Source organism: Mobula hypostoma, chromosome 4 (genome assembly GCF_963921235.1).
Source record: "Mobula hypostoma chromosome 4, sMobHyp1.1, whole genome shotgun sequence".
NCBI classification, from domain to species: domain Eukaryota; kingdom Metazoa; phylum Chordata; class Chondrichthyes; order Myliobatiformes; family Myliobatidae; genus Mobula; species Mobula hypostoma.
In genome coordinates this window covers 25,310,222-25,333,710 of record NC_086100.1, presented here as the reverse complement: position 1 = coordinate 25,333,710, position 23,489 = coordinate 25,310,222, and the positions used below count along the sequence as shown (strand labels likewise).

The window sequence follows — 23,489 nt, the reverse complement described above, 5'->3', positions numbered from 1 at the left end:
TCGTGAGAAAAATACTTAATAACACAAAATTTATTCTTGCGTTATTAGAACGATTCGAGGAACAGAAAGGAAAACTATACAAGCCTTCTACACGGGTTCCTGAAATAAAGAACGTAATGCCAGATAAATCTTCTCCACCGTCTTTCGTATCTGATCCCAAGAAGCCTGTAAGTGTCATATTTTAATTAGTCTAATGCATAAATACAAATTTGCACCACACAAAGTCAAGTGTCCTGCATTTAGTGAGTATAGTGGAAAACTATCAGCTGGTTTGCCTGATAGTTATAGAAGAGATAAACTGCTTAATCCAATTTTGAAATTCTTTGTCTATAGTCTTAGTTTATGGGATTTCAAGTACTCATTTTAGAACTTTTTATCGTGCATATGAGAAATTCTGCCTCCATTGCCTTTTAGGCAATTGAATAATTTCACCCAATACATGTACAGACTGCCTTCAATTTGTGTCCTCTTGAAATCGACCAATTTCTTAAAGGAAATGGGTTTTTCCAATCAATTCAATCTTTCCCCGTTCCCCCTCAGCCTGCTGCCTTCCATTCCAAAGAAGAAAATGTCATCCCATCCAATCTGGTGTCCGGAATTTCTCCAGTTTTGAAAATATCCTAATCTTTCTAAGTGGAAAGAAATTTTCTCTCCTGATTATCATGTCTATAGCTGCTCTTGTTTAGCTGCTTGCATGAGCAAATATGAGGTAAAACGATTAGTAGAGCATCATCTATTAATGGCAAAAATATATAGCTAAGTAACAGTAACTGATATAGCAATATCTTGAGATCAGAACACAATACTTCAGTTTTTAAGGTGTCCTTGCTATGTACACTACACTGTCTCCTTCCAAAAAGAGAGATCTGCACAAGCCAACTGTTTACATAGATTGGGGGACAAGTTTGTCATGAATCTCTGCTTTATCTGCAAAACATGGAATTACACTGGCCAACCATTTTAATTCCTGTCCCCATTCTTGTTCCAACATGTTGGTCCATGGCCTTCTCTTCTGCCACGATGAGACCACTCTCAGGTGGAGAAGCAACACTTCATATTCCATCTAGGTAGCCTCCAACCTGATGGCATGAACGTCGATTCCTCTGACTTCCTAGAATTTTTTTTCACCTGCTTCTCTCTGCTTCAATTCCCCACTCTGGCCTCTTGCCCCTTATCACCTGCCTATCATCTTCCCCTTGTACCTCCTTCTTCCATGGTCTACTCTTCTCTCCTATCAGGTTTTTGACTTTTCCACCTATCACCTCTCAACTGCACTTTCCCTCCCCCACCCACCTGGCTTCACCTATCACCTTCTAGCTTGTCCTCCCTCCCTTCCCCTCACTTTCTTATAATATCGCCGGCATATGTTGTGAAATTTGTTAATCTTGCAGCAACAGTACAATATACGATAAATATATTTAGAGAGAGAAAAAACAATTACAGTAAGTATATACAGTTGCAAGAAAAAGTTTGTGAACCTTTTGCAATTAACTGGTTTTCTGCATTACTCATAAAATGTGATCTGATCTTCATCTAAGTTATAATAATAGACAAACACAATCTGCCTAAACTAATGACACAAAATTGTATTTTTCATGTCTTTATTGAACACATTGATTATTCATTTGCAGTCCAGAATGGAAAAAGTATGTGAACCCTTGTATTTAATAACTGGTAGAACCTTCTTTAGCAGGAATAACCTCCACTGAATGTTTCCTGTAGCTGATGATCAGACTTGCACATTGGCAAGGAGAAATTTTAGACTATTCCTCCACACAAAACTGCTTCAGTTCTCCAATACTTCTGTGATACCTCACATGAACAGCCCTCTTTAGGTCATGCCACTGCACCTCAGTTGGGTTAAGATCTGCACTGACTTGGCCATTCCAAAACATGAATTTTCTTCTTTTTAAATCACTCTGTTGATTTACTCTTGTGGTTCGGATCATTGTGTTGTTGCATCATCCAACTTCTATTCAACTTCAGGTGACGGACTGCGAATCTGACATTCTTCTGTAAAATGTCTTGATCCAGTTTGAATTTATTATTCCCTCAACGATTGCAAGCTGTCCACCCATGATGCTTCTTCCACCATGCTCCACAGTTGGGATGAGGTTTTGGTGTGAAGTGTTGTGGAACACACGGGTGGTCTTGTGCAAATGAGATGTACAGCAGTGTTTTTTTTGAGAACAGTGGTTTCCTTTGTGGTGTCCTTCCACAAACATTCTTGTTCAGTGTTTTTCTTACAGTGCACAGATGAACAGAGACTTTAGCAAGTTCTAGATGTTTATGTGGGTCTTTTGCTGTTACCCTTGGGTTCTTTTTCACTTCCTTTGGTGTTGCACGTTGTGCACTTGATGCGATCTTTGCAGGACGCCCACTCCTAGGGAAAGTAGCAAGAGTGTTGAATATCCTCCATTTGTAGACAGTTTCTCTTACTGTGGACTGATGAACACTCAGGTCTTTAGAAATGTTTTTGTAGCCTATTTCAGCTTCATTCATCTGTACAATTCTTCTAAGGTCATCTGAAAGTTGTTTTGATTGAGACATGGTGCACATGAACAGATATTTCTTGAGAAGAGCAGGCTCTGACAGGCAGGCACCTAGCTTTGTATGTCATATTTTAATAGGGCAGAGCACCTCCACAACCCATACCTCCAATCTCAACTCGTTGAGTAATTAATGCAGAAAACCAGGTAACTGCAAAGGGTTCACAAACTTTTTCTTGCAACTGTATATGTATATTAAATAGTTAAATTAAATATTGGTGCAAAAACAGAAATAAAATGAAGTAATGAGGTAGTATTCACGGGCTCAGTGTCTGTTTAGAAATCAATAGCAGAAGGGAAGAAGCTGCTGAATCGCTGAGTGTGTGCCTCCAGGCTTCGGAACCTCCTTCCTGATGGTAACAATGAGAAGAGGGCATGTCCTAGTTGGTGGGGGTCCTTATGATGGACTCCTCCTTTCAGAGGCACCACTCCTTGAAGCTGTCTTGGATACTAAGGAGGCTAGTACCCATGATGGAGCTGACTAATTTTATGATTTTCTGCAGCCCACTGATCCTGTGCAGTTGCACCCCCCCCCCCCCGATACCAGATGGTGATGCAGCCATTTAGAAAACTCCACGATACATCTGTAGAAATTTTCGAGTATTTTAGGTGACAAACCAAATGTCCTCAAACTCCTAATGAAATATAGTTGCTCTCTTGCCTTCGTTATAGCTGCTTTGATATGTTGGGACCAGGTTAGGCCCTCAGAGATATTGAGATCCAGGAACTTGAAATTACTCACTCTCTCCACTTCTGATTCCTCTGAGAATTGGCTTGTGTTCCTTCATCCTATCCTTTCTGAAGTCCACAATCAGTTCTTTGGTTTTATTGTCATTGTGTATAAGGTTGTTGCCGTGACATCACTCAACTAGCTGGTATATCTTGCTCCTATATACCCTCCCGTCTCCATCTGAGATTCTGCCAACAATGGTTGTATCATCAGCAAATTTATAGATGGCATTTGAGCTATGCCTAGCCAGACACTCATGGGTGTAGAGAGAGTAGAGCAGTAGTCTAAGCCAACATCCATGAGGTGCGCTAGTGTTGGTTGTCAGCAAGGTGGAGATGTTATTATCAACCCACACAGATTGTGGTCTTCTGGTTAGCAAGTCATGGTTTCAGTTGCAAAGGGAGGTACGGAGGTCAGGTTCTAAGGGGTTTCAGTCAGGACTGTGGGAATGATGGTGTTGAGCACTGAGCTATAGTCAGTAAGCTGGCAGATGGTATAGTGGCGTCCGCACTGGAATTTGAGGCGAGTGCTTCCAGCTTTCCATCCGTGCTGGGTTGAGCGTCAAGCTAGCAACTTGGTTTCATTTTTTAAAAAACAGACAAAATTGCTCAAGAAACAGCACAGTTGTCACCTGATGCGCCACAAGGTGTGGAGAGGAACAGCATTATCCTGATAAACAGTTTATCCTGATATGTCAGGGTAAACAGCATCCTGACCTATGTAAAACCTACCTAATTTTGGACTCCATAACACTTGTATTAAAAGATAACTTTTCATTTACCATCTCATTAATTGCATTACCTGTGTGGTAACCTTTTGCTTTTCTTGTACAAGAAGTCCTTCATATATTTTGGTTTTTATAGTCTTGTTTAAATAGTTTTCTTTCTCTAGGCAGCTTCTAGAGTAGGTTACATGGTCGGCACAACATTGTGGGCCAAAGGGCCTGTAAGGTGCTGCAGATTTTCTGTGTTCTTCCCAAAGCAGCTAACTTCATGTTTTTCTACATTATACTTCATTTGTTGACTACTTCACCATTCATCTATAGTTTGCTATTTCTTTGAGGCCTCTTCACAACTTGGTGATCTACACATCTCTGTACCATCAGCAAATTTGGCTATAGGACCTTACAATACCTTCATTGAATTTGTTGCTATAATTTATAAATTATTGGGAGTTCACTGATTCCCAGGGTAATCCACTAATTGATAAACTGAAAATGACCCATTTATCCCATCTTTTTTGCTGTTAGTTACCAGATTCCTATTGGTGTCAATATTTGTCCCCTAACTCCCAGCACTCTTAATGTATAATAATAATGTATTCTGTGATACCTACATATGTTGAGTACACTTGATAAACTTGGTTTGTACAGCCCTCAAACTCTTGTAAATTTGTCCAAATTTGGGTTGGAGAACAATGGTGACTTGATGAATATTGGCTTTTGCCTTCCACTTACTAGCTCACTCTACAGGAAAGAATTATGTGAGAATTGGAAATACATTTTTATTTTGTTTCCTTAATAAGTGAAAGACATTAAAGAATATGTGTCTATTTTCAGATCAGTAATTTATCTAGTCACTTGCACTTGGTTAGTGTGTAGAAATAATTAGGAGTAATAAGTACTCCATCTTGATCATCAGTTGCATGAATTGTTGATCAAGATCAAAGGTATGGTGTTCACTGTGGTTGTCTTGAGGCTCAACTTGGTGTTCAGTCTTGGATGCGAGGGCTGACTTCTTCGAAGGTGTTGCTGTACCTAGAAGTTGTAGAAGAGTAACTCGGCCAATGAAAGAAAAAGCAGATCTTGAAGTAGAATGTGTTTGTCACTGCGTGTAATATGATGAGCATATCAGTGAGCATTTAGATTTGATTCCTTTTCAGTCTCTGTTAGTGGGTTACTTTCGGAAACTTTGGGCATCCTGCTTGCTTCTCATCAACTTGGACTGCAGACCATTGCTTTTTTTTTGTTTTTTAAGATCACAGATGAAGTACTGTGGAATATTAGCCTCGACAAATTCATTGCCTTTCGGACACTGAGAAGGATAAATTAGTAACTTAAAAACAAATAGGAAAATCTTCTGGTGCACAATCAGTTGAAGTATTTCCTAATTCCATGTTTGACATGTACAGTTAGCTCTATGCTAATGCAGCCTGACATCTCTATGCAAAGCTAATGTGTCACTTTCAACCTCACTCTGGTATTTAAACGTGGAAGCTAGCCTGGATTCTTGAGGCCATATAGCTATTGCCTATTATAGGCTAAAAGATTCTATTTGTTATTCAAAACGCAATCTGTTGGTCAACAATTTACGCAACCAATATCATGAGCTATTCCCCAGGGTTGATCTGTAGCTTGCTTCAGCTACACATTTTATGTTCTTTTCTGGCAAATTTGGTCCCTTTAAGACTTTCTAAATTAAAATTGTTAACAGTACTTATCTCACAAGAAAGAAAGAACCATACTTTCACCAATTTTGAAACTGACAAAAGGTCAGAAAATGTTAACTTTCTTTATCCTAGTATATTGCTTAACCAGTGGAGTATCAACCAGCATTTTTTAAATCTCAAGTTTCCAGCAGTTGCAATATTTTATTCTTGACTTATTTAAGCACGACCTTTTTACCCATTCTCGGTAGGTTGTGTTTAATTGTTGAATTAAGTGTGGCAGGGATAAATTTGGTGCTGTACTTATAGACATGACAACTAGGCTCTTGTGGAATAGCTTGAATTATTTTTGTTTTCATTGTTAACTTTGCAATTTAAATTTCGTAATACTGATGAATACATTGTTTCAAGTCAACTAACTGGATTATTTTCAGCCCCTAAAGAAGGGTGAAAAGGAGAAGAAGAAAAGTAATTTGGAGCTTTTCAAAGAGGAATTAAAACAGTAAGTAAATGTTCATCATTCAAAAAAATATATATACCTGGTCCTCGTTACCCACTGATTTACTGTGTTATAGTGAAGTTGGCCCCATCTAGATACACACTGAAGAACCATTGTTTGTATATAGTGTATGTTTCCAGACAAAGTTCGTCAAGAGTCTCACTAATTTGTGACAATCATCCTTATTTACATAGCTGGACCTTGTGATTTAAAAAAAATCTGTCACTCTTATAAGTTTCAAAGGATGTAGTTTTTAGTAGAAATTTTTTAGCCATGAAAACATTTTTAATGGTTAATTTGTGTTTCTACAACACTTTATTTGAGGAGTATATGGATACTGAGGAAAATGTTTTAATAGCTGTTTTTAAGTACCTACATAAACTCTGTGCCTCTATCTCTCAAACAATCAGGACTTGGTATACAATAATTCCACTAACTTAACAGCATTTTTCAGTAGATGAAAACATTTACATGATATAAAAACACTTTAATATTGGTTTCAGAATCCAGGAAGAACGTGATGAACGGCAGAAAACAAAAGGGAGTAAGGATACTTCTTTCAGACCTAGTCGTTTTGAACCTCTGCCGTCAGAAGATTCTTCGCAAAGTCGCCGCTCTTGTGAGTAAAATCTATTGTTACACCAGAATTCAAACCCCTTTGAATTTAATTTGATTCTCATAAGAATTTAGTTGTTGGAAGCCAGATATTTCAAAGTAAATTTATTGTCTAAGTATGTGTACAACACTTCGATTTATTTTCTTGTGGGTATTCATACTAACTAAAAGAAACAATAAAATCAATGAATGGCTGCCCCCAACAGTACGGACAAGCAACCAATGTATAAAAGACAACAAACTGCAAATACAAATACAGAAATAAATAATAACTAAGCAATAAATATCAAGAATATAAGATTGAGTTCTTGAAAGTTAAGTCCATAGAATGCGGTAACAGTGAAGTTGGATGAAATTATCCACTCTTGTTTGAGTCTGATGGTTGATGGGTAAACTGTTTCTGAACCTGGTGGTGTGGGCCCTGAGGCTTCTGTATCACCTTCCTGATGACAGCAGCGAAAAGAGAGCGTGACCTGGATGGTGAGGTTCCTTAATGATGGATGCTGCATTCCTGCAGCAGCGCTGCATGTAGATGCGCTCAGTGGTAGGGAGGGCTTTACCCGTGATGGCTTTTCCACTCAAGAGCATTTGTGTTTCCATACCAGGTAAATTGGTCTTGTTCTTGAGAGTACCAGATCAATAATATTCTGTTGTTGCCTCTTTTAAAATTTGTACATTGCATAGCATGTGGATTTTTATCATAGTTAATCTCGACGAAGTATATTTATTTTGAAAGCAGGATTCTTCGGAAATATTAAACTCTAAGTGTTAAGATTTTAGCATGGTAAATGAAATGTAGTGTTTGGGTATTGGATGTGGAGTTGCATTTAAAATTCTATCATTTCAAAGCAGTAATTGTGTAGATATGCATTTTATGTTCAAAAGAGTGAGTAAATATGTATGTGACAAATGCTAAATTTTAGAAAATTCGTAGTTTTTTCAGTTCATGGCTGAATTTGTAAAGTAGCACACTTGGGACTCCAGTTAAATTTTATTTTATTAAAACTCCAACACACTTTGTTTTTAAAGATGTTACAAAGAAAGTTAGTTTAAGGGAAGTGTGGGAAACAGAAACAGGTATGTTTCTACAGAGCAAGGGCAATATAGCATGGGTGAGTTTAAATGTGATGTGGGAACCAGGACCCCACTAAATCCACAGAACATGGGAGGTGTTTCCTGGTGATGAACCAACAGGATTTCTGAGTGCTTGGATAACAGATGTCAGAGTTGTATGGTATTTATAGTTGGAACACTTGGACTCTGCGTGATGACATGTGTTACATAGAAATAGTATTGTCACATAGAATGCCATCATACAACTGAACACTAGGGGGTGCATGAATGCAGTCTGAAATATTCTTGCACCTAAGGGTCAAATTTTCCAAGTTTTAGTGTTGAAAAATTTGTTCCTGTCCCTTCCTGAACTGTTGCATAGCTTGGCCCAATGTATGAGATTTTGGCTGAAAGAATAATGAGCAATGCAGTCTGATGCTCATAACACATATGTGTATTATAGCTGAATATTATGTCATTCCCAATTGAAATATTAATTTTAAATGCACTAAAAATCAGCAGCTGCTGGCAAGGGTTAGTCAAGAAGAGCAAATATTCGTATCAGATTTTGCAGCAAGTCTTCAAGCTATTCAATAGTCTTCAAACTATTCAAATTCCACTATCAGAAGACTTTTGAATATTTCCGCTCACGTTTAGCTTGCCTGCTCTCCCACCTCTGTACCATTAAACAGCTGACATATTCTCTTATGGGATAGTTTTTGGATTGGGTTAAGGCCATTGGAATTAAAACTTCACCTACCTGTTTGTCCACTTGAGCATTCAATTGTTCTCAGTATCCTGCTTATTCACTGGTTATCTTCATTTGAAGCATAGAAGGTGTATGGGCCTTTGTTGCAGTATTTAAATCATATCTGATTTGTAACTAATTTATAATCTTTCATCTGTTTATACAGTTCTTTTTATCTCGCTCTCCATCTCTCGTGTAAAATTCAAAATTGGCTAACGATATTTTTTGGTTTTTAGAAGACTTAGAAATTTCTACCACCCACAATGTAACAATGTTTCCTGACTTCCGTTAGGAAAGGCTCTTGTCTAACTTTTTGACAAGTACCTCAAGGCCCTGAAATACTGGCATTCTGAGGAAATATTTCTCAACCAGTTTGTGTACCTGGAGATTTCTTTTTTAATATCTTTAGCAATTAAGTCAAATTATTGACTAACTACTAACCTCTTTGGAATGCAACACCAGGTAGAGTAAACTCTACTTATAATTTAACCCGTGAAGACTGGATTTTATTCTAGTAGACCAAGACTAAAAGCAAAAAAGCCTGGAAATGCTCACTAGGGTCAATTGCTATGAGGATACTGCTGTTAGGGTACTGACTTCATCATTCATTTATTCTTTCTTTCTTTTCAAATCTTTTTATTATTATTCAAAAAAATAACACGAGTACATCGAAGTAAGCAACACTTAGAATATCTCAAGGGAAAAAAGCATTATTTTAAAGATTGAAAAATTTTTGTGATGAATAAAAAAAACCCTACTAGGCAGAAAAGTGGGGGGGAAACCCCATTAGGTGTACAACCCCGGAGCCATGCATCATACAAAAAGCTTCTAAAGATAAACATCAAACCGCCAGCAAGGAAAAAAATACCAGAAATTTACAATTAGATCGTGGAGAAAATCTATCAATTAACTCAAATGATAATAACAAGTAAATGAACCCCATTTTTTCTAAAATCAAATAAAGGTTCAAAGATTCGACTTCTAATTTTCTCCAAACTAAGACATAGCATCACTTGAGAGAACCATTATGACAAAGTGGGAGCTGATGTATCCTTCCACTTCAACAAAATGGCCCTCCTGGCTATCAATGTCACAAATGCAATAACGTGTTGGTCAGATGCAGAAATACCATAGATATTTTGAGGAATTATTCCAAAAAGCACAGTTAATTTGTTAGGTTGTAAATTAATTTTAAGTGCTTTAGAAATTGTTGAAAAAACTGACTTTCAGAACTGTTCCAGTATAGAACAAGACCAAAGCATGTGTGTCAGTGTAGCTGTCTCAGTTTTACATCTATCACAATAACTATCAGTATTAGGAAATATTTTAGTCTCTTTTGTCAGATGGTAACGATGTACAATTTTAAATTGAATCAGTGAATGACTAGCACAGATCGAAGAAGAGTTAACCAGCTTCAGAATCCGTGTCCAATCCTCCGTCATAAAAGTCAAATTGAGTTCCTTTTCCCAATCTTGTTTAATCTTAAATAAAGGACGTTTATCCCATTGTAATAATTATAAATTCTTCCAATAGAACCCTTCATCAAAGGATTCATACTCGTAATAATATCTAACAGGTCAGCCTCCAATATATAAGGAAAATTACTTATAAGCAAGACCTCTATCCTTGTTCAACTTTTGTAAGTGACATTTACTAATTCTTGGTCTTTTATTATTCCAAATAAAAGATAAAATAATAGAATCAATCTGATCAAAAAACTTCTTAGTCAAAAAAACAGGGATATTCTGAAGTAAATATAAACATGTTGGTAAAATCATCATTTTAACCATATGGATACGACCGACAAGTGAAAATGTAAGTGGACTCCATCTACTAAATAAATACTTCATAGGGTCTACCAAGGGAACGAAATTGGCTTTATAAAGATCCTTATTTTTTTTAGTAATTATAACACCTAAATATCTAAAAGAATCCGTGACTCTAAAAGGAGTATTATCATATATGGAGACAAATTCATTTAAAGGAAACAATTCACTTTTACTAAAATTTATATCCTGAAAAATCTCCAAATTCATTGAATAATTTTAGCAAGGCAGGAATAGATTCTTCAGGATTAGATCAGCGGTCCCCAAATGCCGGGCCGTAAAGCATGTGCTAAAGGGCCGCGAGGAAACGACATGAGTCAGCTGCACCTTACCTCATTCCCTGTCACGCACTGTTGAACTTGAACATAGGGTTGCCAACTGTCCCGTATTTGCCGGGATATCCTGTATATTGAGCTAAATTGGTTTGTCCCATAGGGGACTGCCCTTGGTCCATATCTCCCCTGCTAAGGTAGGGCGTTCCTAAGAAACCTTTCGTGCTGAAATGGCGTAAAGTGAAGAAGCAATTACCATTAATTTATATGGGAAAAATTTTTGCGTGTTCCCAGACCCAAAAAATAACCTACCAATTCATACCAAATAACACACAAAACCTAAAATAACACTAACATATAGTAAAAGCAGGAATGATATGATAAATACACAGCCTATATAATGTAGAAGTAATGTATGTACAGTGTAGTGGGGAAGATTAAACCAAAACTGATTTGTGGGAAAAAAATCGGCATGTAAGCGCATGCGCACACAGGTGCCCGCGCAAGGCTTCATGGTCATGGTAGTCTTCCCTGGGGTAAACACAAGTGTCCCAGGATTTAACTGCTACTTTTGTCCCTTATTTGGGAGTGAGAAAGTTGGCAATCCTAACTGTAAAAGACATGTTGAGGTGAGTTTAACCCTACTTGAACACCCCCACCCCCCCCGGTTGGCCGGTCCGCAAAAATATTGTCAGTATTAAACTGGTCTGCGCTGCAAAAAAGGTTGGGGACCCCTAGATTAGATATATAAACCAATAAATCGTCAGCATAAAGAGAAATCTTATGAATGGTCTCATTCACAAAAATCCCATGAATATTTTTAGCTTCACAAAGAGCAATAGCAAGGGGTTCTAATATTAAATTAAATAACAAAGGACTTAATGGACAACATTGTCTTGTCCCTCGAGAAAGCTGAAGAAAAGGAGACCTGCAGTTGTTAGTAATAACAGTAGCAACAGGAGCTTTATATATCATTCTAATCCAATTATTAAAATTAACACCAAAGCCAAATTTCTGTAAATCATTAAATAAATATTTCCATTCAACTCGGTGGAACGCTTTTTCAGCATCCAAAGAAACAACGCATTGTGGAGTTTTAAAAGAGGACGAATATATAATGTTAAATAGTCTCAAAACATTTGAAAAAGAATAACGACCCTTTATAAAGCCTGTTTGATCTTTAAAAATAATTTTACCCAACATATTCTCCAACTGATTGGCCATTATCTTTGACAGAATCTTAGCATCAACATTCAATAATGAAATAGGTCTATATGAGGCACAGTCAGTAGGATCTTTATCCTTTAAAGATCCTACTGACGAAGAGAAGCCTCTTAGAAAGTAGAGGGTAAATCACCTTTCACAAAAGAATCCTTAAACATTTCCAACATATACGGAGAAAGCAATTTTCCAAATTTTTTATAAAATTGTACAGGATAGCCATCAAGTCCAGGGGCCTTACCAGACTGCATTGAAAAAATAGCTTTATGAATTTTGGCTTCAATAATTTGGGCATCAGGCGTTTTTTGATCCTCAACAGAAATTTTAGGAAAAGCAATCTTTCGTAAGAAAACATTCATTTCAGAAGAATCTACTGGACATTGAAATTTATAATGTTCAGTGTAAAAATCTTGAAAAATCTTATTAATTTCTTCGTATTCCCAAGCCAAGGTACCATCTTTCCTACGAATTTCAAAATTTGCCTTTTGGCTAGCCGTTTTTAATTGAGATGCGAGCAGTTTGTTATTTTTATCTCCAAACATATAAAATTGGCTCTTTAACTTAAGCAAATAGCCCTCAATGGGATGAGTTAGTAATAGGATATATTGTGATTGAAGTTCCACCCTTTGAGTAAATCAATATTAGGGAAAATTGCATAAATATTATCTAAGTCTTTAATTTGTTTTGAAATCTTATGTAATTCTGCTTTAGTCTTTTTTAAGCTTAGCTGAATAAGATATGATCTGACCACGTAAAAATGCTTTAAATGTATCCTATATAATTAATTTGGACGTGGCCCCTATATCATTAAAAAGAAAAAATCTTTTATCTGAGTTTCAATGAAACTGACAAAGTCAGAATTTTGCAATAATGTCTGAGCCATGGTGGACGGGCAAGAATGACATCATCAAATTCAAAAGACAAACTCAAAGGCGCATGATCAGATATAGCAATAGCGTCATATTCACAATTTTTAACACTAGGTAAGAAGCGGGGATCGATTATAATATAATCAATCCTCGTATATTTTTTATAAACCTGTGAAAAGAAAGAATATTCTCTGTTACTGGGGTGCAGATACCTCCATAATCCAAAATCGATCAAAAAGTAGTTAATAAGTATCGCGGAGCGATTTGGAAGTCGCTGATTGGTTGAGCTCTTGTCAATCATAGGATTTAAACAACAGTTAAAATCCCCACCCATTATCAACATATACTCATTTAAATCAGGCAGTAAAACAAATACCTTTATAAACAAAGAAGGATCATCTAAGTTAGGACCATACAGATTGACCAAAACAACTTTTCTGTTACCGATCACTCCTTTAACAATTAAAAATCTGCCATTAGAATCTGACTCAATATCCTCTTGAATAAATATATTGGATTTAATAAAGATGGACACGCTTTTAGTTTTACTATGAGAAGTAGGGTGGAACTGCAAACCTGTCCACCATCCAAAAAATCTATTTTGATCTTCTGCCCTGATATGTGTCTCTTGAGCAAAAATTATATCAGGTTGGAATCGATTAATAATTTTAGTCTTTTTTTTCCTTTGATAGGATGATTCCAACCACGTACATTCCAACATATTACATTAATCCGTTTAAATACCATGCTATAATTTTATTCTACTACTCAATACATGCGCAGAACACATACCAATACGGGATGATCAAAAATGGCGGCGATGAAGAATACAACCACATAGAAAACACGCATGCTCCGGAATCACCCAATGGGGAATAAACTCCTAACTCTAACCCCACGCCCCCCTCCCGAAAGCCCAAAGGAAAGGCAAGCAACCTGTGATAGAATACAAAGCCTCTGTCTGTACAGAAAATTTTTTTAAAAAGGATTTTCTTTCCCTCTCCCAGTTAGTAAAAAAAAAGCCGAGTGACCTTGTAAGAAAAAAAATAAAATCTCAACCAAGAAAAGTGTTTACATTCCAGCATCTATTAAACAAGAAAGAACCAAAATAATGTTATCTCTTAAAAAGAAAAACCAGCGCCATTTTAAAGTTTAACATTAAATCCCTGAACATTCGGTTATAAGACGCTATAATAAAGCAGCAAAAAAGAACATTAAACCAGATACTAGGTTAAAGAAACAAATCCCTTTATTTCTTTTCTCAGTCGAATGTCCGAGTAACCATTTAAACAGTCATACTTGATCCATAAATCTTCTTTCCAAAAGAAAACCAATAATATGCAATAATAAACAAATCTCTTTTTTTTATTAGTCTCTCAATGGAATATCCAAGTAACCTTCATAAACCTTCTTTCCGAAATGCGAATAATATATAGATAACCAAACAACCTTTCAGATAGTTCATTTGGTAGCGGTGGCAGGTATAGTTTGAACGAAGTCCAGTGCGACTTTTGGATCAAAAAATGTACGAGGAGGAGAATTAGAGGAAAATCTTTAATTCTTCTCAGGTAACACAAAGAAGGAAACAATTTCTTATCTTATGCCTGTTTCATTACCAGAGCAAATCTTGATCTTTGTTCCATTACCTCCTTCGGATAATCTTCATAAAGATGGAGCTCGGATTCCTTAAATCTAAAAACTCTCTGTTTTCTTTCCTGTCGCATTATTTGATCTTTAATTTTAAAGTGATGAAAACGAACCAAAACAGATCTTGGCTTATTTGGGTCTTTAAATTTCGAAGTAAAAGCTCTGTGTGCTCTTTCTATAGCAGGCGTCTGTGATACTATGGTAGGAAATAAAGTATGAAAAAGCTTAGCAAAGTAAGCAGTTAATTCTCCATCTTCAGCTCCTTCTTGCAGCCCAACAGTTCGTATATTCCTTCGGCGAGACCTAGTTTCCAGGTCTATAATCTTATTTTGATATCTTTCCAAACGGATTGTAGCTTCAAACAATTTTTGCTTAGTTATCTTCAATTCCTCTTTGTGTGTAATGACTTGAGTTTCCAAATCTTTAAGTTTTCCCAGAAATGACTTTATTTCATTACTATTCTTTTCCAGTTGGTCTTTAATTGATCCTTTCTGATCTTTACTTGTTGGTGTCCGAAGGATATCTTCAGCCCAGGGTGGCATTTCATCAGATCTTTCCTTTTGAATCTTTCCTTTCCCATTATCTTTGTCACTAGATTCAGACAAGCTCTTCCCACTCCTCATAGACATAGACATACTGTTCCCCCTCAAAAATCAGCAAATAAAAATTTTAAATTCGAAGTTTAAACTAGGGGGAGAGAAACAAAACTAAGAGCAGCACAAGATTGCTGCTACTCCATTTGCAGACAGGCGTGGTCTCCTTACTTCATCATTCTAGTAAATCTTTGCTCTCCATCTGAGGTCAATCGATAATGTTGCCTAAGAAATGGTGCTCAAACTGTTCACCACATTTCAGATATGTTCTAACCAAGCATTTAGGTTTATGAAACTAATTCCTTTTTATTAATTTAAATAAACTAAGGTTGGATTTACTATTGTCTTCTCGCATTGTCTGTGGTGTTACTTACCAGGTATAAATGCAAACTAATAAATTGGCATATTAGCCTTCTTATCTTTACATCTACATCTTTATAATAGTCCTTGATTACGCTCTACGTCAACCTACCAAAGATTATGACAAGCTTTGTTTCACCATAAAACCAGGATGAACCAAAAGGGTCAGACCAGTTATGCTCACAGATCTCGATTTTTGCAGAAGACAACGTCCTGCTCTCTGATCAGATGGAGGAAGCACTGCAGCTACTGACAAAAGTGGAAATTGAGTGCAATAAAGTTGGACTTCTCCTAGGCGCTAAAAAGAGAGTACATGGTGTTTAACTGCGACGAAGGTACTCTCAAGACCGTAAAGAATGATACCATTAAGAAAGTCTTTGACTTCATGTACCTTGGGTCAAGTATGATGAGTTCGGAGAAGGACATAATGATATGGAAGGCACTGGCTTGGAGGACTATGAACAACAAAAAAGCCTTGCAGAGGGTGGTTAGGGGAGCAGAGAAGGTTATTGGGGTCTGCCTACCTTCTGTCCAAGACCTCTTTCAGAGTCGATTCCTCCGGAAGACACGGTACATCATTAAAGACCCCTCACACCCTCTCCATGAACTGTTTGTTCTTCTGCCATCAGGCAAACGTTACAGGAGCATCAAAACTAAAACCACAAGGCTACTAAACAGCTTCCTCCCACAGGCAGTCAGACTGCTAAATAGCTGCTCCACCTGACTCTGCTTTGGACACTTTTAACTTGCACTGGACACTTACAACTGATTTTAACTGACATGTGGCTGTTGTGTTTTACTATTTATTGTTATGTTTATTATTTAGTGTTGCGTTTGTTACGTTATGATTGCACTGCCCCTGAGAAACGCTGTCTCATTCTGCCCTGCAGAGCTGGTGTGTGGTTAGAACGACAATAAAGTTTTTTGAATCTTTGAATCTTGAAATTTGGAAGTCGAACCTGACCAGAGGACTTAAAAAGAGGATCTTCATAGCAGTCATAGAATCTATTCTCATGTACGGATGTGAGACGTATACACTAACCAAGACTATGTGAAAGTCTCTAGATGGTTGCTATACACGAATGCTCCGGATGGCTCTTGATTAGAGTTGGCAACAGCACATGACGAACGTCGAGCTCTATGACGACCTACTGATGCTGACCACTAAAATCGAGGGGAGAAGACTGCAACTAGCGGGGCACTGTCTACGCCACCCCGAGCAACCTGCCAGCCTAGTCGTCATATGGGAGCCCAAGCACGGGAGGATGAACCCTGGGCGTCCTCCCAAGACGATGATCAACACGCTCCTAATGTAGATGAACTGAATACACTGATGAGGGAGAAGTGGAGAGTCTGTCATCGTGCCCGACATCGACCCCCTAGGCCTGAGTCGACGTAGTAGTAGTAGTAGTAGCCTTAATTTTATCATTTACTATTTCATTCTTAAGTGTCCCAATTTATTCCTGAGCTTCCTTTCTGTAACTGCTTCATAAAAATAAAAATTTAAGAAAGATAAAGTTTAGCTTTATTTGTCATATGTACATTGAAACTTACAGTAAAATGCATTGTTTGTTTCAATGACCAACACAGTGCGAATACGTGTTGAGGGGTGGGGGGGGGCACAAGTGTTGCCATACTTCCAATGCCAACATAGCATGCCCACAACTTGCTAACCTTACTGATGCTATCCGGAGAATATCTTGCTTGTATTTTTTCTTGTACTTGCGCAGATGATAGTGTTGCAAGTGCTAATTGTCTGGTGGATTTGGCAGTGGATTGATATTTGATGTGGTAAACACAAACTGGAATTCTTTTTTCAGTTGTCAGGAGTTTTAACCACCTCATGTTGTTTGATTTGTCAAAGAAGAGTTTAATTTGTTGGCATGTAGTTCGTTCTGAATTTACAGTCACCAATGCCACATTGTCATCAAAACTTTGGCCAATTTTTATAGAGTAAACACTTCTATTTTAAAGTATGACACTGAAATTTTTTTTCTTTTCAGCTGAATCTTCAAGGCGAAACAGACAAACAAATGGTAGTACCTCTAATTCATATTTTCAAAACATTAAACCTCTGCTTGTTTTTGAAACCTTTACTAAGAAATATTTTTTGTCTTTTTAGCACTTGAAGAATTTACTCCTGGCTCTCATGATTCTGGAGATCCAACTACAACTAATTTATATATTGGCAACATTAATCCGAAGGTACAGATTTTTAAAATTCTGATCAGTTGGAATTGTTGGTATTTATTCAGATTTCTAATACAAATTCTGAATGTATTGGTTGAGGCAAAAATTATAATCTGATGGATCTATATTGAAAGAATCTGTTGGTTGTCTTGCTCTCTTCAATTGAGTGAAGTGTGATAAACATTGGTCCAGTTAGACCTGCAACTGGCTCATCAGTTCAAACTGGTACTGGTTAAGTTTTCTTTCTTTTTTTGGCTATCTCCCTTCCATGTTCGACAATCTACTTTCATGCCGTTCGGTATGATGCCATTTCCCTCGGTCTCGTTTTGATGGCATTTAAAGAACATTAAGCAGAAGTGGAATTGAGCAGGTGTGGATAGATTTGGGTTTAGATTCATTTATTTATCACATGTTCATCAAAATACAGTGAAATGCATTAACCAATGCAACCTAAGGATGTGCTGGGGCAGCTTCAAGTGTCTCCACACATTTTGGTGTCAAAATTGCAAGCCCACTATGTTCGCAGAGCACACAAGCAACAGCACCAAAACAACAGTAAAACAGGCGTGAATATTGACTTCTCTAACTTCCGTTAATGCCCCTCCTCCCCTTCACACCCCATCCCTTATTTTTTTATTTTTTTAAATTTTTCCCCCCTTTTTCTCTTTTTTTTTCTCCCTCTGTCCCTCGCACTATACTCCTTGCCTGCTCTCCACCCTCCAGGCTCCCCTCCCCCCTTCTTTTTCTCCCCAGGCTTCCCATGATCTCTCCCTTCTCCAGCTCTTAGATCTACCCCTCCCTTCCTGTCTTCTCCTATCATTTCAGATCTCCCCCTCCTACTTTCAAATCTCTTACTATCTCTTCTTTCAGTTAGTCCTGACGAAGGGTCCTGGTCAGAAACGTCGACCGTACCTCTTCCTATAGATGCTCCCTGGCCTGCTGCGTTCACCAGCATTTTTTGTGTGTGTTGGTAAAACAAGCCCCTTACCTCCCATGCACACATAGAGACGGCCCTCTAACTCCAGGACAGGCAGTCTCCAGGTCACCAGGCTGATCTTGAGTGCATGTGGAGTCCCCAGAAACTAAGGATGAGGGTAACTTGGGACATAATTCATTGTTAACCAACAAGGTATTTGGCAAAGTAACTGGGGCTGTGTGCTCATCCCACTGCTGAGGCTTGACTGCACTGCTAGATCCAATTTAAATAGAATCATCAAGTTTGCTGATGACACAATAGTGGGTGGCCTCACCAACAATGATGATGAGACTGTGTATAGAGAGGGAGTAGAGTGGGTCGTAGAATGGTGTGAGCACAGGAATTTAAGTAAAACAAAAAACCCCTCTGGACTTGAGTGTGCAGGCTGACTACTCCACCAGCACATACACTGCTCCTCTACAGAGAATTAAGAGCACCAAGTTTCTGGGCGTGCGCATAAGGGACGATCTCACCTTGTTCCTCAACATCACCTCTTTGGTCAAGAAAACACAGCAACTCCACTTTCTGAGGAGAGTGAGGCTCTCCTCCCCCATTCTAGCCAGTTTTTACAGGAGCGCCATTGAGAGTGTCCTGACCAGCTGTATCACCATTTGGTACGGGAATTGCAAGACATCTGACCACAAGCCCCTACAAAGAATTAGGAGGACTGCTGAGAAGGTTGTTGGGGCCTTACTTCCACCCATCAGAGATATGTATCAGAAGTGCAGAATATGCACGGCCCTTAGCTTTGTCAATTCTTCCAACCGTCAGTCTTTTATCCCCTACCATCAGGTAGGTGGTACCATATCATTAGAACAAAAACTGTTAAAATGACAAACAGCTTCTTCCCCCAGACTAAGAGGACTAAATTCCCTGCCACCATCCAGGACTCATCACTTGTGAAGATCCAGTAGTGTTTATGCTGTTTACTCATTAACTTGTATCATATATGCACCTTATTATTTGTTCAGTTATTTGTAGTAATATTACGTCGTGTTATGTGAGTGAGTTATATTTATTTGTTGTACTCCTTGGTCCAGAAGAATGTTGTTTCCTTTGGCCGCGTACATGTGTACAGTTGAATGACAATAAATTGAGCTTGAACAAGAAAGCTTGACAGTAAATTTGGTGAGTTTTCTGATGCTGTTCACTATTCTGAGAGCATTCAGAACTGCATCAGTCCAACCCAGCTGATTGGTTCTCCAAGATGTTGTCATATCACATGGTGTTAAATTCAACAGATATCAAGTTTCTTTTAATCTTAGAATAAACCTTAAAATTCTATTAGGTAAGAAAACCTAAAGTATCTGTACAGCAACATTTTGTACATTCTCCTGATAATACAATACCCATGCAAAATTGCCATATAATCTAATATAACCAGCTGTTTTTTTTCCTATTTAAATGGACTTCATTTGGAAGGTAAGGTTCAGTATTCCATTTATTTAGGTGCCATACCTTAGAAATTAAACCCATTTAAATATATTGGTGAAATACTGTTATTTTGTTTTGACAAATGATATCTAATCATCTAAATAAAGCTGACTTGCATGAAATGTTTCATTCTGATGTACAGATGAATGAAGAAATGCTATGCCAAGAATTTGGACGCTTTGGCCCCTTGGCTAGTGTTAAGATTATGTGGCCCAGAACAGAAGAAGAAAGAGCCAGAGAAAGAAATTGTGGATTTGTAGCCTATATGAACAGAAGGGATGCTGAAAGAGCTTTGAAAAATCTAAATGGTGAGTAATTGGAAGCAAATTTACTGGAATGTGTAGGCAACATTGCAGAGGAGGTATCGGCTTGTTTGTGGTATCAGAGTGAAATACTGTATGTTAAACTTTTCTGTATCTTTTCTTTGAACAAATTGTTCGTTCATCTTTCTGCTGATCTTTATTTTCTCCACCTTTGTGGTTGTACCTTGACTTGAGCCAGGTAAGTTTGTTTGCTTTTGCCGTTCTCTTGTACTGTCTTTATTCTGATACTTTATAGATTGGTTAGAGTTGTGATTTGCTATGTGGCTGAAATTTCACCCCAGCGGATAAGCTAATTTATGTATGAAAGATCAGCTTTAAGAGCAAGTAGTTTTACAGCTTGTCAGCAGCTATATCTCTCATGGGATTTCAATATAAACCTCAACATCTGGCTCAATCGTATCCTTTCCCCATCCAATAGATTATGGAGATCTGCACATCTAAATTTTCCTCAGAATATTCACAGTAGAGCATACTGTAGCTTTAAGCAAGCTTCCCTGCCTTGGTAAGATAAATAACATGGGGAACTAAGAACGAACAGAAAGGGAAAAGATACTACAAAAAGGTAAAGGGTGAGGGATGCAGAAACGGAGAAGAGACAAAAGTGGCAGAAAGATGGAGGGAGGTAAAATGGCAATTCCAAAAAAGTTATCTTTTGGAAATCTATGATATTTAATCATAATTCTGACAAGTAATTGCCGATAGTGTATGGATTTACCCACCATCAAAAATCCTTTTAATTTTGCCATAGTGGTTCCAAATACTAAAAGCCTAAAATGAAGCAGTTTTTCTGTTGTGGAATAAAAGTAGTAGAAAAATCCCAGTGAATAGGAGCTGGTTACTTCACAAAAAGGAAACTCCATTTAAAAACTTGTCTTGATTTGGTAAACTTTCTCAAACTATTTCCTGCAAGAGCAGGGAGGCTAATTGTTTTTTAAGAAGGTAGAGACGCTTTCAAATCAAGTTTGAAATAAGGAACAGTAATATTTCACCTTTGCATCAATTCACAAAGTTTTACTTCCTTTCAGGGAAGATTATTATGGATTTTGAAATGAAGTTGGGCTGGGGGAAAGCTGTGCCCATTCCACCTCACCCTATTTATATTCCACCTGCTATGATGGAGTTGACTCTACCACCACCTCCATCTGGGTTACCTTTCAACGCTCAGCCACGGGAGAGACTAAAGAACCCCACAACACCAGTGATGCCACCGAAAAATCAAGATGACTTTGAAAAGGTAATTTTAAAACTCTAGGTGAGGAATTTGATGGAATATATTTCACTGCAATTAATGTGTGCTGGTATTTAGATTTTTACACATTTTATTAAATAAAAGTTTTCATGGACATCTTTGGTAAGAGTTTTTATTAGCTCTGTCTTCTCTGGTTAGTGTACATTTTGCTAGAACTTAACATTTAGTTTCTGATTCTTAACTCAGTGCTTTAAGGTAGAATGGTTATTGGAACTAACCTGTGAAATTTGTAGTCCGGCTTTGGAATATTTTATTTCATGACTTCAAATTTGTATTTAAACTTCCCCATTGTCTTTCACAAGGAATAAAAGCAGAACTTGCATTTATATATCACCAGCTCTATAATAAATATTGTCTAAACTGCAAATTAAAAGACTGTAACAGTTTAAACATGGGGAATGAAAAAGACCATTCAACCCATCAAGTCCATTCCTTCTACATAACATGCAAAATTTAGTCTGTTGTGGGTTCTGCCTATATCCCTGAGGAAGATCTATAAAGTTTCTCTTCACCCAGTAAAAGGAAAGTAGTCAACTCTCGCACGTTCACCCACTGTCTTGACTTACGATTTGTTGGCTTTGAGGCCTCTATTATCCCAGCAGGAAAATACTGTGTTTAAAAAGTGTTTACAGCTGAAATCTTTCCAAGGTAGGCTTTGTTATTCCAAATCCTCTATCCTGTATATGACTAACCTGTAGGCTATATGCTTCCATGAGGCAGAAGGCTTGTAGTTTTGTGACCTTTTAGAAATCCAGAATTGTTACTTATTAACCTCACTGGATTCTTCCTCTGCCTTTTAAATAGATTTCATGAACTGTCATCCTTCTGCCAGCAATTTTCATTAAAAAGCTGTGGATGACCCTGAACTAAATTAGTGCTATTCTGTAAGCAATGCACACTTTTTGTGGTACAAAGTGACTTTCAGGCTTATTTCCCCCATAAATTATTTTTCCAGTTGAATATTACACTGCAGGTGCACATTCTTGTGACCCAAGTGCAGACATCCGAAGTATTTTACCAATTCAGTAGCTGTTTGTAGATGTCCATTCCCTGACGTAAGAGATTAATTTGAAGAGTAATGCATGTCTATAGCTTGTGGTGGTTGCTAGGCCACTAAGCAAAACTCAGTGAACTCACCACTAGATACACTTCTGCTATTCTGAAAAGTTGGGAATAGGTGAGGATGTGGAGAAAGACATCAGTTTCCTTGTTTTGTGTATTTAGATTTTTCTTGGATTTATTTGTCTACAAAATAGATGGTCTCTAATCTGTGTTGGGATAATCTTTACTTTCAAATTTAATGCTGCACAGGTTACTAGACTTTACTAGACTTTTGATAGAAAGATGTACTTTAATTTAAATTTGATCACTTGAAAATTGAGATGTTTCATTTCCCCCAAAGAATTTGATATCTAATATTTAAAAAAACATTAGAAACAATGTACATTAATAAAGTCATGTCATGGTAATCTTAGTATTTTGAATAGCTGTTCATATATTTGTCTTTATTCTGCACGTTAGGTCTAGGACAAAGTTTAAGATCACTACTTGGGCACTTGCAGTTTTTGTACACTTATGGATTTTGAGTGTGTTTCAGTAGAGTTTCATCGTTTAATGTCAGTGCTAAATTCTATCATAATGATTGAGGTGATGGTTATGAGAAGTGACTCATCCCTCGATGTGACCGTTAAACTTAAGGGATGAGTTGATTGTGTGTTCTTGATGTCACAAATTAAATATCCCACTACCTTCAAAACAAAATTCGTACATTGACATAATAATGGATTACAATTGTGTTATGTGTCTCCTGCCTATTAAAGTATTGTCTAATACTCTGTTATTATGCTGTGCAAAATATCAATTACTCTTGAGCATCAGAAAATATTCCCACATTAACTGATCTACGATCAGAGATTTGTCATAATCATTTCTACCATTGGGACTTTGTCC

At 37.4% G+C, this 23,489-nt stretch overlaps 1 protein-coding gene across 3 annotated transcripts in view; it reads left to right on the top strand.

Moving 5' to 3' along the window:
* Positions 1-23,489, top strand: part of u2surp (U2 snRNP-associated SURP domain containing) — a 97,834-nt gene that overhangs the window by 16,512 nt on the left and 57,833 nt on the right. For all 3 annotated transcript variants that reach the window (XM_063045410.1, XM_063045407.1, XM_063045409.1), the window contains 7 exons: positions 49-167; positions 6,099-6,166; positions 6,667-6,782; positions 17,371-17,403; positions 17,490-17,572; positions 20,110-20,275; positions 21,316-21,524. In XM_063045410.1, the coding sequence (XP_062901480.1) occupies positions 49-167; positions 6,099-6,166; positions 6,667-6,782; positions 17,371-17,403; positions 17,490-17,572; positions 20,110-20,275; positions 21,316-21,524 (794 nt within the window). The remainder of the gene's footprint in view (positions 1-48; positions 168-6,098; positions 6,167-6,666; positions 6,783-17,370; positions 17,404-17,489; positions 17,573-20,109; positions 20,276-21,315; positions 21,525-23,489) is intronic.